Source organism: Nelumbo nucifera, chromosome 3, assembly GCF_055504915.1.
Source record: "Nelumbo nucifera cultivar China Antique chromosome 3, China Antique-T2T, whole genome shotgun sequence".
Lineage (NCBI taxonomy): Eukaryota > Viridiplantae > Streptophyta > Magnoliopsida > Proteales > Nelumbonaceae > Nelumbo > Nelumbo nucifera.
Window position 1 is genome coordinate 89,624,058 of NC_142651.1, and position 16,786 is coordinate 89,640,843.

Consider the following 16,786-nt stretch of genomic DNA (forward strand, 5'->3'; position numbering starts at 1 on the left):
TTCTCTAGATCTAACTTACACAATCCCTTTCTTCTTTCTTCTCCTTAGATCCTCCACACACATTAGCAATTAAAATTTGATCCACAACCTATCTATTTCTCACAAAAGCCCCTTGATTTTGTGAAATTAGATCTGAAGCACTTCTCTTATTCTTCTAGACAAGACCTTAGCAATGATTTTATACAAACCATTAACCAAACTGATAAGTCTATAGTCTCTTGGGTGACTTGCTCCAACTCTCTTTGGAACTAATGCAATAAAAGTTGAATTTACCCCTGGATTAATCACCCCCTTTGATGAAACTCATTAAAAACTTTAAGGATGTCCTGCTTCAATATCTCCCAACAATCCCGGTAAAAGGCCATAGTGAAACCATCCGGACTTGGTGCCTTAGATCTATCCATTTAGAAAATTGCCTCCCTTATTTCCTCCACCTCAAATTTTCTTTCAAGCCACTCCTTTGCCTCCTCAGAAAGTTTTGGCCAATCTAGACCTTCCTACCAAATCCTCAGGTTTAGGGGCCTTCTATATATAGATTTAATATGCTCTACAAAAGTCCTAGCAATCTCACCTTGTTGAGTAATGGGCACCCCATCAATCTCCAACTTTGAAATCAAATTTTTCCTTTTCCTCCCGTTGGCCACTGCATAAAAAAATTTGGTATTTCTATCTCCCTCCTTCACCCACTTATGCCTAGATTTCTGTCTCCAACTAACTTCTTTATACAGTATGCTCTCTAATTGCTTCCTCAACACCCATCTCTTCTTTATCCCTATCACCAAATGTGCCTTCATTTTCCTTTGCATCCAACTCCTCAATTTGATTTATCACATCCTGTTTCCTTTCCAAAATTCTACCAAGGTGGAGGATATTCCATTCCTTAATCTTTGCTTTTAGATCCTTCAATTTCCAATGAAATTTGATACCCTCCCAATTGGTCCTTGGGGCACTACCATTCCACCAATTCTTAACTAGCTTCATAAAACCCAGGTGGGATAGCCACATATTCTCAAACCTGAATGGTGATGGCCCTCTATTGCCAAGATTCTCCCCCATTAAAATAATAGGTCAATGATCTGAGGTTACCCTAGGCAAGGTTCTAGAGTTAACCACCCCCCCAATGTTCCTCCCAATCTGCTGTGAATAAGAATCTATCCAATTTTGAACAGATAGGATTTGCCTATAGGTTGGACCAAGTGAATGTCCCATGCATCAGTGGAACCTCCTTTAGTTCAAAACAGTTAATGAAACTATTAAACTTCCTAATACTTGTATTTCCCCCACCCCTAACACTGTTTATCTCCTTTAAATATCTGATGACATTGAAGTCCCCACCTAAGCACCATGGTCCTTCCCAAAGTCCTCTGATGTCTTCCAATTCCTCCCACAACTCCTTTCTCTATATCTAGTTGGGCCATATGTATTGGTCATCACCCACTCAAACCCATCTGCCCTTTGTCTAAACTTGAGGGACACAGTAAACCTCCCAATCAACTCTTCCATCCCTTCTAAAATTTCTTCTTTCCACATTGTCACTATTCCCCCTGAGCTTCCCCAAGCCGGGCTCATTGCCCAATTTATTTCCCTTGCCTTCCATGGTGATCTTTCCCATCTACCATCAAGTTCCATCAATTTCGACTCCTGAATCAGCACTATATCTGGGTCTTCTCTGCTTATCACTTCCTGTATTAATGGCCTTTTCCTTCTACCCACCAACCCCTTAACATTCCAGCTTAAAATCTTCATTCCACTAATTTTCCCCCTTTCTTCTACCCCTTTAGTTACTCCCCCTCCTCCCCTTTCTCTCACTGAACTCCTTATCTTCCTCAACATCTCTTCTTAGTCTCTCAGCCTCACTCAATTTCCTCTTTTTAGCTTTGCCATCCTCCTTTCCTTTACTTAGAAGACCTTCAAGTCATCCGACTTCTTCACTTTACAGCCTAATTTCTCTGTCAAGTCTGAACCGACCCATTCTGTTCATTTCTTTTGGCAACCACCTTCTCTATTAACTCATCACTTTTCTTTTCCTCTACTTTATCTCCATCTCTACTTCCCTGTGAGCTTCCACCCCCTAGACTTCTACCACTATTATTTTTCTCAGCTTCTTCTCTTTTCAGTTTGTCCAAGAGACTCTCTATTAACTTCCAAATCCTTTCCCCCCCTTCCTCCTCTCCCTTATACATCTCGTTATCTCCATAAATTCCACCCCAGGGTTTTCTTGAGCTTGTGGCAACACAGCTAGCTGGGAATCTGGAACACAGGCCCTTTCTACATTATTGAGAGGGTGGGAGCAGTGGCCTATTGCTTGTAGCTTTTGACTACCTAGTAGAAATCACTAATTGCAGCCGCCTACATCTCATTATATTTATACTTAACTTAAAGGATGAGATATTACAAGGATGCCCTTAGTAGGGCGGCTACTAATATAGCTGAACCGTCACAACTTAAAAAACATAAACTAATGGGCCTAAAGCCCAACAACTTCCTAACTAAATAAAAAACAACTCGGACCAACTCAACACTCCCCCTCAAGTTGGGAGTAAATGCCACACATTCGAACTTGCGTAGATCATGCTCCAGCTTGTTCTTTGCAACACCTTTTGTGAGAACATCCACGAGCTACAGATCAAAAGCAATGTATAGAAGACAAACTTCTCCAGAAGTTACCCTTTCTCTGATAAAATGTCTATCCACTTCAATGTGCTTAGTTCGGTCATCCTGGACTGGGTTATGGGCAATGTTAATTGCTGCCTGGTTATCACAGTATATCATCATAGGTTCTTCTGCCTGTACACCAATTTCTTCTAACAGGGAACAGATCTAGAGAAGTTCTGAAACTCCATGTGCCATGGCCCTGTATTCGGCTTCGGCACTTGATCTTGCCACCACTGTTTGTTTCTTACTCTTCCATGAGACAAGGTTGCCTCCAACAAGGGTGCACACTCTAGAAGTTGATCTCCTGTCATCAAGGCATCCTGCCCAATCTGCATCTGTATAAGCCTCTAGTTTCAACTATCCATGATCAGTAAACAATATGCCTCTGCCCGGGTGTCCCTTCAGATAAGCAAGAATCCTATCAACTGCCTCCCAATGCTGGACTCGTGGAGCATGCATGTATTGGCTTACCACACTTACTGCATAGGAAATGTCTGGTCTTGTCATACACAAGTATAGCAGCCGACCCACAAGTCTCTGATATCTCCCAATGTCCTTTACTGGTTCACCTTCTGATGCATTGATTTTATGGTTTTGATCAATAGGGGTGCTGATTGCCTTTGTTCCAAGCTACCCTGTCTCTTGAAGAAGATCCAAGACATACTTCCTTTGAGAGATAAAAAATCCATGTTTTGATCTTGCAACTTCAATGCCTAAGAAGTATCTCAGTTCTCCAAGATCCTTAATTTCAAATTATTTATGTAGGTTGCTTTTCAGACCATCAATCTCACTGAGATCATTCCCGGTGACAACAATATCATCCACATAAACAATTAGGACTGACACCAAAGATCCCCTTCGCTTCACAAACAAAGTGTGATCAGATTGAGTCTGAGTGTAGCCAAAAGCAATCAAGGCCTTTCTGAATCTGTCAAACCATGCTCTGGGAGATTGTTTCAACCCACAAATTGACTTCTTAAGCCTGCATACCTTTCCCTTTTCAGTATCATTGTAAAAGCCAACAGGAAGATCCATGTACACTTCTTCTTGCAGATCCCCATTTAGGAAAGCATTCTTCACATCAAGTTGAAACAAGGGCCAAGAGTATGAGGCAGGAAGATAAAGAAGTATCCAAACAGTGGTCATCTTTGCAGCTAGTGCAAAGGTCTCTAAGTAATTGTTGTAAGGCTTATTTAATTGTTACTTTATAGTTGCTGTTAGTAGGCTGACTTCTTAAGATACTGTCAGTTAGTTACTTGTCTTTTTTTTCTTATTAGTTTGGTTCTAGGGTGTGCCGCCAGGGGCATATTTGTAATTTCTATTCTTTTTATTAAGTTAATATAAATAGAGAACTGGCGGCAGCCAGCAGTATCTTTTTTTCACTCTCAATCGTATCTCCCTTTTCTTCTCTTTCTCTCTCTCTCTCGTCTCCCACTCTCCATGAATGATTACATGGGATCAGAGCCAGGTTTTCTAGGCTGTAAAAGACCTACGATCCCTCCTGTTTTGAGCAAGGTTTCCTTCTTTAAATTCTTGGACGTGGAAGACAAAGAAACCCTAGTAGGTTATTGGCAGAAACCCTAGCAGATTTCTGGCGGCACTTCCTATATTTTTTCCTTGGTCGTAATACCAAGGAAACCCTAGTCGGAGAAGGGCGATGCTGATAGAGACTCTCTTCCTTCTCTGTTCGATGCTGTGAAGTCGATTTCAGGTTGGCACCTTCGTACAGGTGCTGAATAGGTGTGTTCTTGTTTTTGTCTTCTTTGGTCAATGGTATGAAGGGCTTATTCCTTTGTTATATATACTTGTTTGGATGTTGGATTGTTAGACTGTATGAGCTGCAGTCGGACTGATAGTAATGTCTGCGTTGGTTGTGTTGAACTGATTACCGGGCTGGTTTAATGACTGAACCATCTCAGAGTTGATTTCAGCAGTGTCTTGTTCTCTTCCTCACATCCTAGAAGTAAATTCCTTGAGGGTTGGTATTCTGTTTGTGGCTGCTGTGTAGTTGTGTTGTGTTTGGACTGTTTTTCAGCAGTATCCCATGGCGAATTATGAATCAACCTCATCGGGGGTTACACCAACACACAACACAACTGGTATGGGAGGTGAAAACATGATTTTTCCCATGCCAATTACCCCTTTAAATGGTCTGAACTACCTGGAGTGGGCTAAAAGCGTAAAACTCTATGTAACGACAAGGGGTAAAGCTGGTTACATTAATGGAAGGGTGAAAGAACCCAAGGGTGAGACAGTTGAACATGATAGGTGGGACCAAGAAAACAGTATGGTGATGTCTTGGCTCCTCGCAGCCATGGAACCTAATGTGAAAAGAACTTTATGTGGGCAGACACCGCTAGTGAGATCTGGGAACAGGCCAAAACCACCTATTCTAAGCAAATGCATTATGCCAAGGTTTACCAGTTACAAGCTGAATCTTCAACCTGTAAACAGGGAAGCCGTAGTTTGTCTTCATATTATTCAGCCCTTACCTCCATATGGAAAGAATTGGATCATTATCAGGCTATAGAGTGGAAACATGATGATGATGCTAAGGCCTACAAGAATCTGGTCTCTCAGCAACGTGTGTTTGCCTTCTTGTTGGGACTGAACCCTGCATATGAACCGTTGAGGGTTTAGATCCTAGGAAGCAAAGAGTTGCCGACGGTTCACAAGGTATACTCCCTTGTTCAATTGGAAGAAAGCAGACAAAGTGTGATTGTTACAGCTGAGGAGGAGCAAAAGTTGCTTTGGCTGCAATGAATAATAACTCCACAGGGAAGAAAAGTGACACTAAGAAGACTGATGATAAAGATAAGTTGTTCTGTACCCACTGTTGGCGTTCACAGCATACACGTGACACTTGTTGGGACATCCATGGGAAACCCAAGTGGGCAGTGAAGAATCAAGAACAGGGTAAAAGTCAAGGTCAGAAGAAGATGAACACAACACAGAATGCAACACATGTGGCAACCCAAGATACTTGGGTTGCCGGTAGTACCCGAGACCACCCTAATAAGTCTGACCCTAAGGAAGATATAATGAATTCCTTCAGAGAGCACCTGGAATCTTATGGTAGGGCTTTGCGACAAATGGACAGCTCAGTCACTGGTACTCCCTCTACTTCATTTGCATCTACTTCAGGTAATACGGCTTCTGCATTCCATGTCACTCCCACGGATTCCCCTTGGATCATTGACTTAGGGGCCTCCAACCATATGACCGGTAAGCCGAACTTGTTTCAGACTTATAGCCTTTTGTCAGGAAGGGATAGAGTGAGACTTGCAGATGACTCTTTTTCCTCCATTGCAGGCCAAGGATCAATATCTCTTCCCCATGGCCTTAACCTGAATTGTGTATTGCATGTCCCTCAACTTCCTATAAATTTGCTTTCAATTAGTAGCATTACAAGCTCTTTAAATTGTAGTGTAACCTTTTTTGCTGACTCATGTGTTTTTCAGGACCTAACATCTAGGAGGACGATTGGTAGAGGGAGCCTAGTGGATGGTCTCTACATTCTTGACAACAAAGCTGGTCTCTCGGTGTCATCCTCAGAGTCACATAGTCAGTCAAATAAGAGTCAAATTTTTTTGTGGCATAGTCGTTTAGGTCATGCTTCTTTCGAAATAATAAAGTCTTTGTTTCTGGTTTTATTTAAGTCATGTTCAGTGTCAGAGTTCTAGTGTCAAACGTGTCAGTTGAGCAAACAATGTAGAACAACTTTTCACTCAAGTAATAAAAGATCAAATGTTCCTTTTCATGTTGTGTATTCTGATGTATGGGGGCCTACCAATGTAATCTCTGAGGGCGGATATAAGTACTTTATCACATTGATCGATGATTACTCTCGCTATACATGGGTAATTCCTATGCGTAGTAGAGACGAAGTTCCAAAGATTGTGAAAGACTTCCAGAGGATGGTATTTACATAGTTCCATGTTGAAATACAAATCTTCCAATCCGAAAATGCAAAAGAATGCTTCCATGGGGAGCTCAATGAGTTCTTTGTCTCCTATGGATCTATTCATAGGAGATCATGTGCCAAAACACCACAACAAAATGGTGTTGCAGAAAGAAAAAATAGACACCTCCTTGAGGTAGCTCGTGGGATGATGCTACATATGAATGTTCCAAAAAGGTTTTGGGTGGATGCTATACTTGCCGCTGCTTATGTCATCAATCGCATGCCCTCCAAAGTGCTGAACTACATGGCCCCTCATCATTTATTGTACTCTCAGTCTCCTTTATTTTCCATTCCCATGAGAGTCTTTGGTTGTCGTGCCTTTGTCCATGATTTGTCTCCATCTCGAGGTAAGTTAGACCCTCGGTCCATTCCTTGTGTCTTTCTAGGGTATCCCTCCTCTCAAAAAGGGTATCGGTGCTTTGATCCCGTTAGTCGTAAGTTTTTTGTGTCTATGGATGTGTCCTTTGAGTCTGAGCCATTCTTCCCTGCTTCTCCACAGGGGGAGAGTAGTAGTGTGGAAAAGGAGAAGCAGGTTCAGGTATCTCTTCCTTCTATTCCGAACCTTGCTCCCTTCCGTGTCTTCCAACGAACACGTCGTAGAGATCAGCAATGTGATAGAGATGTGGAGCAGCCAAACACTGAGCAACCGACACCATTAGACTCCCAAGAGGTAAGTCCACTCCCTAACCCTACTCCTACTGTGGATGACCTTGACATTCCTATTGCTCAACGAAAGGGAGTCAGGTCATGCACTACCAAACACCCCATTACCCATTTTGTCTCCTATGATCACATTTCCCCCTCATACCGAGTCTTCCTATCTACAGTTGATTGCATCCCTGTTCCCAGAAATGTTGCAGAAGCCTTAAAATGCCTTGAATGGACAGATGCCATGAAGGAGGAGATTAATGCTCTTCACAAAAATCAAACTTGGGAATCGGTGGATTTTCCAAAGGGGAAAGACCTCATGGGGTGTAAATGGGTGTTCACGGTTAAGCACAAGGCAGACGGAACAGTTGAAAGGTACAAAGCAAGATTAGTAGCCAAAGGGTACACACAAGTATACGGGGTTGACTATGATGAAACTTTTGCTCCAGTAGCTAAGATGAACTCAATTAGGGTTCTCCTGTCCTTAGCTGCTAATCTTGACTGGGAATTGCATCAACTGGACATAAAGAATGCTTTTCTGAATGGTGACTTAGAGGAGGAAGTATACATGGTTCAACCCCTGGATTCTGTGCCAAGGGAAGTGAAAATAAGGTGTGCAAGCTGCAAAAGTCTCTTTATGGCTTAAAATAGTCTCCCAGAGCCTGGTTCAGTAAGTTTCACATGGCGGTTCAACAGATGGGCTTCAAACAATGTCAGTCGGATCATACACTTTTTGTGAAGAGATGTCAGGAACAGGTTGTTGTATTGATAGTGTATGTGGATGATATCATCATTACAAGAAGTTTGAGCTCAGAGATACAAAAGTTGAAACAATTCCTTGCATCTAAATTTGAAGTGAAAGATCTAGGTCCCCTGAAGTATTTCCTTGGGATTGAAGTTGCCCGCTCAGAAAATGGTATCTTTATCTCTCAAAGGAAATACACCCTTGATCTATTACAGGATACAGGCAAATCAGGTGCAAGGCCGGTAGATACTCCCATGGATGTTGACCACAAGTTAGGTGACTGTGTTGGTGAACCTTTGAAAGATGTGAAACAGTTCCAATGGTTAGTGGGAAAGCTGATTTATTTGTCCATGACCCGTCCAGACATTGCCTATTCCGTTGGGGTCCTAAGCCAGTTCATGCACTCTCCTAAGAAACCACACATGGAGGCAACGAAGAGAGTTCTTAGATACTTGAAGAAATATCCCGAAACAGGTCTACTATTCAGTAAACACAATCACCTAAAGGTGGAAGTCTTTACAGATGCTGATTGGGCAGGAGCTGTGGATGACAGAAAGTCCACAAGTGGGTATTGCACATTTGTGGGAGGAAATCTAGTGATCTGGAAGAGCAAGAAACAAAGTGTGGTAGCAAGGTCAAGCGCTAAAGCTGAATATAGAGCTATGGCACATGGGGTGGCTGAAGTCCTTTGGCTAAAGAATCTTCTAGGGGAGCTTGGAGTTGTTATTCATAGTCCTATGTCTCTTTACTGTGACAACAAGGCTACAATAAACATCGCTAGCAACCCTGTCCTACATGAGAGGACCAAGCACATTGAGGTGGACAAACACTTCATAAGGGAAAAATTGGAAAAAAGGGAAATTTGCATCCCTTATGTCAACTCCAAGGAACAACTTGCTGATGTCCTCACAAAAGGGCTTCCATTACTTGCGGCACAATGAGTTATGTGACAAGCTGGGCATGATAGACATATTCAGCCCAACTTGAGGGGGAGTGTTGTAAGGCTTATTTAATTGTTACTTTATAGTTGTTGCTAGTAGGCTGACTTCTTAAGATACTGTCAGTTAGTTACTTGTCTTTTTTTCTTATTAGTTTGGTTCTAGGGTGTGCCGTCAGGGGCATGTTTGTAATTTCTATTCTTTTTATTTAGTTAATATAAATAGAGAACTGGCGGCAGCCAGCAGTATCTTTTTTTTCCCTCTCAATCGTATCTCCCTTTTCTTCTCTTTCTCTCTCTCTCTCTCTCTCGTCTCCCACTCTCCATGAATGATTTCAGTAATCAATGCCATAGGTCTGTGTGTACCCTTTTGCAACAAGTCTTGCCTTGTACCTTTCTATACTTTCATCTGCCTTATATTTTACTGTGTAAACCCATCTGCATCCAACTGTCTCCTTGCCTTCTGGTAGATCCACAATGTCCCATGTCTGATTCTTAATCAAAGCTACCATCTCTTCCTGCATAGTTGTCTTCCGCTCAGGTTTGGAGAGAGCCTCACTAACACCCTTGGGTATAGACACTGAATCAAGAGAGGAAAGAAAAGCACGGTAGGAAGGAGAAAGTCCACTGTAGGATAAGTACTGTGAAATACAATGAGCAGTACACTTTCTCTTCCCTTTTTTGAGAGCAATAGGGAGATCAAGGTTATCTGTAACAGTGTTAGTAGAACCAATGGGAATTGAAACAGTAGCGGGACCAAGAGGAATACCCGAATCCATGTCAGCCGAATCTGGAGTCTCCAAGGAATCGACAGGAAGTTATGTGAGTTCTGCTGTAGTGGAATCAACCTCCTTGTGAAGTCTCTGTCGTATGTAATGTTGAGAAGCAGAACGCAAAGGAGGTGGCAAGGTAGGTGACATAGGGTGGTGGTCAAGCACAGGAGTAGACACAGGGACTGGAACTAGGAGAGGAATAGACTGCTGACTCACTTCCCCAAAACACTCCCCCTGAGAAGGATTCTTTGAGAAGAAGTACGTGGATTCAAAAAAGGTGACATCTATGGTAACATACCGGCTCCCAGCGACTAGATCATAGCAGTAGTACCCTTTCTGATTCTCTGCATATCCAAGGAATACACACTTCTTTGCCTTGGGATCAAGCTTTGAGCGGTGAGGACCAAGGAACCCTAAAAAATTATGGCGCCACTTCCTAGGTCAAAATTGAAGAGTCCAACAGAAACTGGACTCTTCCCCTTTCTCCAGTTTTTCTTGATTTTGATGAGAAACCCTAGACCAGCTACAGGGCACACAGATCCACCAAAAAAATCCAAAAACTGGGCTTACCTGAGAGCTTCGATCAGCCTCTTAAATCACCATGCAGTTGGCCGATCTAGGGCTACATGAGAGAACAACTTCAAGGAACCTTCGGCCCGCTCTAATACCAAGTAGAAATCACTAATTGCAGATTTAGTCGAGTTTCTTGTGAAAGGAAAGAGGGGGAAGATGAAGATTTCAGCAGTAGAGAAGAAAGGAGAAGAAAAAAAGAGTAGGAAGTCAACCAGGATTGTAAAATTAACCCTAGCCGCCTACCTCTCATTATATTTATACTTAACTTAAAGGATGAGATATTACAAGGATGCCCTTAGTAGGGCGGCTACTAATATAGCTGAACAGTCACAACTTAAAAAAACATAAACTAATGGGCCTAAAGCCCAACAACTTCCTAACTAAATAAAAAACAACTCGGATGAATTCAACATACCTCACACTTACATCTGGCCTTCCATTTTTCATTGTTGGAAAAGCTCTTCCGCCAACTGCCACAGCCAGCCCAACCTTTTCAGCATTTTCCAATGATGGTCAGCCCATCATTGAGCCTCATAAAATCCTTGATCTGCATTGGGTGCGCTCAAGGAATACCAATGATCAAGGGAAGTACTTGTTGAATGGACCCACTGGCGGAGGAGGTTTCTTGGGAAATATATTCCACCCTACAACGAAAATTTCCTAGCATCAACCTTGTGGACAAGGTTTATTTTTTTTGGGGGGGAGGTAGGTGGGCGAATTGATAAGACCTAGCCTGTTCAGAGGGGGCCTAAGCCCAAGACCCAAGGCCACCTACAAGGAAGACTGAATAGTGCCCAAGGCCCAAGACCACCTACAAATATGTATACATTAGAAAGCCACATAGATCAAGTTAGTTTTGATATCACACTTGTATCATGTGTCTTTGATGTATGGGCCTATATAAGGCAGTTTGAATAAGAATTGGACAGTTTGGATTTCCTCTCAATTCTCTCTCTCTCTCTCTCTTGCGTGTGCGTGTGTTCAGGAGGAAGGGCTCCCTTGAAGAAGCCCCTGAGGCGCACAGATCTCACCTGAGGTTCTTCCCCTAATGCATATTAATATAATCTGTTGCTGGGCTTCTAATCTGATGGAGAAGATATATGGGGCTGGCTTTTGGGCACTTGCACTGTCCAACTAACTAAAAGTTTTATAAAATCCGTGACATAAGTCAACTAGTTATGGGGGAAAAGTATGAGATTATGCTTGAATCCCATTAATTTGGTGCTCATGTATAATTTTTTCTATTCAAATATTTATCTTCTAGAAGGAAATTCATTGAAAAAAAGAAACAAAATATCAATTTTTATCTCTCTGGATTTTAACTGTATGAACCTTCATAGATACACTATTTGTTGTATAAAATAGTTGATGATAGGTTGAAATTGGATTTATAAGTGCCATCCAATTTTTTATATGTATAAACATGCAAATCTGTGTCATATGCTTAGGATATGTTTATGGATAATTCTCTGACAGTTGACATTCCATCACTTAAATTGTATGCCAGATTATTTGAAAGAGGGATATCATTTGTTGGAAAGGATTACTGGTGCTATTTCCTGTGGGATAAATATATTGCATTTGAGTATTCTCAGAAGCAGTGGAGCTCCCTAGCTTATGTTTACATCCGAACCCTGAGATTTCCAAACAAAAAGCTGCACAGCTATTATGATAGGTATTTCTCTGATCACAGACTTGTTAGAATATCTTTTCCATTGTTAAGACACTCCAAAATGTTTCTCTAAGAAAAGGGGAGAAAAACAACAAAGAAGAAAAATTGCCTTGTTGAAGATGCTAAGATGATTGAAATCCCACCCACCTTCCCATTCCCAAAATATGATCCTACATGGTCGTGTTTCCATGTACACACCAACTCTGTCATGATATTAAACTGAATTCTCTTGGAGGTCTTATTCTATGGCAAGAAATTTCTCTGGGAAGAAATCGACTACGATCTAGGTGATGCTTCTTGTAATATCTTTCAAGAAGTGAGTCATAGCATAAAACCAAACAATCAAGAGGAGAATGGGTAGATGCCCCCCAATTGAATTCCAAAGATAAACTTCCTAAAAATGGAAAATACTTTTTATTTCACTACTAATTCTATTGTACTTTATTCTATGCACATCTTATATTTTACTTCCAATTCATGGTAAAAGACTTACATGTTGTGTAGTTCTTTTTCTATAGAATTAAAAAAATTGGGAACTTTGGATAGCACCTAAAAAACTCGTGCAATTGGGGAATTCAAAATCCATACAAAAGAAATAATGATGAATAAATAAATAAAAGAAACAATGGTGAAGGTCGCACTTTGGGTAATAGAGTAGGATTTTGGAGCAAGGTTTAAAATGTTAGTATCGGTGGAAATGTTGGCCGTCCAAATATAAGGAACGTGTCAGAAATATCGCATGTAAATTGTAGAGAACACTGATGTGGTTCCCACTGCAGTGGTTCCCACTGTGTTCGTAGGACAGCATGTGTAGTTATTTGTTTCAGTTATAGTAGTGTCAGTTTGTTAATTCAGTTGTTATTTATTTCAGCTTTATTTACTTTATTTATTATGTAAGTACTAAGGGCAGATGTGTCATTTCCATTGTGTACTAAACATAACCTATAAATAATAAGAAAGTGGTGGCGGCAGATTGGTTAGAATCTGTTCCTCCTTTCAACCACTTGTGTTCTCCTGTTCCTCTTCTATTCTCTCTTCTCTCTCACTTTTCTTCTATTTTGTAAACCTAAAACCTATTAGGATTCAAGACTGATTACAGTCTTGATCTTCTACTTAAATATTGTAAAAATTATAGACATGGTAGAAGCATTGTAAAATATGAAAAAAATGATAAAAGCAGCATAGACACCTTTTTAAATTATTATCCTGTTCCAAATCATTAAACAAAGCTAAGAAACTAAGGTTATAGACAAAAGAATGCGTTCTAAAGTTGCCCCGTAAGCCTTAAGATTCAGAGCTTCATGATAGAATGAGTTAAAACAAAATTTAAACTTATAGAAAATGTAAATGGTTGTAACAGATTAACCAAGTAATCTATTATACAAACAAAAATTAATATTTAACTTCTTGTTTGAAATGAATATTGAGCTAGTTCAAAGTGGTAATCATGTAAGTTAGGGAGGCAATAACATTGTTACTCCACTTATCTACAATATTGTCACCAACTTATGTTATAATACTATCTCTTTTACTATACACAGTGCTATTTCATGTCGCTACCCATGGAAGTAATCTATGGGTAGCGACATGAAATGTAGATGGTTGTAATAGATTAACCAAGTAATCTATTATACAAACAAAAATTAATATTTAACTTCTTGTTTGAAATGAATATTGAGCTAGCTCAAAGTGGTAATAGTAGAAATTGCTGATAATTGATTTTGATGTATGCTTTGTGAAGAAAAGTAGTAGAAGCTGAAAGGTTTCAGCAAGAGAGAGAGAGAGAGAGAAGAAGAAGAAAAGAGAGTGGGATGTCGCCAGAATTGAATTAGGTCTGGCCACCAATCCCTCTTGATTTATATACTTAAAATAAAAGAATGAAAGATTACAAAGATACCCTTAGTAGGGCGGCTACTCTAAATAGCTAAACAATCACAACTTAAAATAACATAAACTAATGGACCTAAGGCCCAATAACTTCCTAACTGAATAACTTAAATAAAAATAAAACAAAGCTAGGGACTAATAACTTAAAATTAGCCCAAACTCAACACTGCCCCTTAAGTTGGGAGTAAATGTCATACATTCCCAACTTGCGTAGATCATGCTCCAGCTTGTTTCTTGCAACACCTTTTGTAAGAACATCAGCAAGCTGCAAATCAGAAGCAATGTATGGAAGACAAACTTCCCTTGAGGTCACCCTTTCTCTTATGAAATGTCTGTAAACAGTCTCCCAATACTGGACTTGTGGGGCATGCATGTATTGACTCACCACACTCACTGCATAAGAGATGTCTGGTCTTGTCATACATAAATATAGCAACCGCCCCACTAGTCTCTGATATTTTCCAATGTCCTTCACCAGCTCATCTTCTGATGCATTAATTATGTGATTCTAATCAATAGGAGTACTAGTTGCCTTTGTTGCAAGTTTCCATGTTTCTTGTAAAAGGCCCAGAACATACTTCCTCTGAGAAATAAAAATTCCATGCTTTGATCTTGCTACTTCAATGCCCAAAAAATACCTCAGCTCCCCAAGATCTTTAATTTCAAATTCTCTATGCAGATTCTTTTTCAAACTGTCAATTTCACTCAGATCATTTCCTATAACTACAACATCATCCACATAAACTATCAGAACTGACACCAGGGACCCCCTCCGCTTCACAAACAAAGTATGGTTTGATTGAGTCTGAGTATAGCCAATAACAATCAAGGCTTTCCTGAACCTATCAAACCACGCTCTGGGAGACTGTTTTAAACCATAAAGAGACTTCTCCAATCTGCATACCTTCCCCTTTTCAGCATCACTGTAGAAACTAGCAGGAAGATCCATATATACTTCTTCTTGTAGGTCCACATTAAGAAAGGCATTTTTTACATCAAGTTGGAAAAGGGGCCAAGAGTATGAAGCAGCAAGAGAGAGAAGGATCCGGACAGAAGTCATTTTTGCAACTAGTGCAAAAGTCTCTAAGTAATCAATGCCATAGGTTTTAGTGTACCCTTTTGCAACCAGTCTAGCCTTATACATTTCTATGCTTCCATCTGCCTTGTATTTAACTGTATAAACCCATCTACATCCAACAGTCTCCTTACCCTCTGCTAGATCCACAATCTCCCACGTCTGATTCTTAATTAAAGTTGGCATTTCTTCCTACATGGTTGTCTTCCACTCAGGTTTGGAGAAAGCCTCACTAACACCCTTGGGTATAGACACAAAGTCGAGGGAAGAAAGGAAGGCATGATAAGAAGGAGAATGTCCACTATAGGAGAGATACTGTGAGATACAATGAGTAGTACACTTTCTCTTCCCTTTTCTGAGTGCAATAGGAAGGTCCAGGTCATCTGTAATGGGGTTAGTGGAATCAATAGGAACTGAAACATCAGAGTGATTAAAAGGAATACATGAGTCAGTGTAAGCCAAATCTAGAGTCTCCAAGGAACCGATAGAGGTGATGTGGGTTCTTCTACAGTGGAATCAACCTCCCTGTGAAGGCGCTGTCGTGAGTAGCACTGAGGAACTGGACGCAAGGGAGGTGGTAAGGTAGGTGACATAGGAGGGCCAGATACAGGAGTGGACATAGGGACTAGAACCGGAAGAGGAATAGATGGCTCACTTCCTTCCCCAAAACACTCCCCCTGAGAAGAATCCTTCGGGAAAAAAGATGTGGACTCAAAAAAGGTGACATCCATAGTAACATACCAACTCCCAGAGACTGGGCCATAGCAAATAGTACCCTTTATGATTTTCTGCATACCCAAGAAAAATACACTTCTTTGCCTTAAGATCAAGCTTCGAGCGGTGAGGACCAAGAACATGAGCAAAGCAAACACAACCAAAAACCCTGAGAGGAATGTGGAACATCTCCCCCTCAAGAAAAAGAAGGTTGAATGGGATGCTAAATCCAAGAACATGAGAAGGCACCCTATTAATCAAAAAGACTGCGGTGAGAATTGCATCACCCCAAAATCGAACTGGGACAATAGATGTGATCATCATGCTCCTCGCAATCTCAACATTGTGTTTATTCTTCCTTTCTGCTACACCATTTTGCTGTGGACTGTAAAAACAATTGCTCTGATGAATTACTCCATACTCTGATAGATAGTAAGCAAGGTTCTTCTCAAAATATTCCTTGGCATTGTCTGATTTGAACGTTTTCACTTGTACCCCAAACTGTGTTAGCACCATCTGATGAAACTGTCGAACCAAGGATGGTACCTCATCACAGGATCTCATCAAGTAAATCCAAGAATACCGGGAAAAATCATCCACAAATAAAAGAAATATTGCTAGCTGTTGAGTTGGGCCTAGTTGTTTTTTATTCTTATTTTAAGCTATTTAGTTAGGAAGTTGTTGGGCTGTAGGCCCATTAGTTTATGTTTTTAAGTTGTGACTGTTCAGCTACATTAGTAGCCACCCTACTAAGGGCATCCTTGTAATATCTCATCCTTTAAGTTAAGTATAAATATAACGAGGGGTTGGCGGCTAGGGTTAATTCAAGAATCCTGGTTGACTTCCTACTCTTTTCTCCCTCTCTTTTCTTCTCTACTACTGAAATCTTTATCTTCCTCCCCTTTTCCTTTCACAAGAAATTCAACTAAATCTACAATCAGTGATTTCTACTTGGTATCAAAGCAGGCCGAAGGTTCCTTGAGTTGTTTCCTCATGCAGCCCTAGATTGGCCGACTGCATGGTGATTTAAGAGGCTGATCGAAGTTCTTAGGTAAGCCCAGTTTTTGGATTTTTTGGTTGATCTGTGTGCCCTGTAGCTGGTCTAGGGTTTCTCATCAAAATTAGGAAAAACTGGAGAAAGGG

At 40.7% G+C, this 16,786-nt stretch overlaps 1 protein-coding gene across 6 annotated transcripts in view; it reads left to right on the plus strand.

Annotated features, from left to right (window-relative positions):
* Positions 1-16,786, plus strand: part of PRP39-2 (Tetratricopeptide repeat (TPR)-like superfamily protein) — a 101,265-nt gene that overhangs the window by 34,445 nt on the left and 50,034 nt on the right. For all 6 annotated transcript variants that reach the window (XR_016083608.1, XM_010249128.3, XM_010249126.3 and 3 more), the window contains one exon: positions 11,803-11,970. Coding sequence is in view for 5 of the 6 variants with exons in the window: in XM_010249128.3 (XP_010247430.1) it covers positions 11,803-11,970 (168 nt within the window). In the remaining variant the exon portion in view is untranslated. The remainder of the gene's footprint in view (positions 1-11,802; positions 11,971-16,786) is intronic.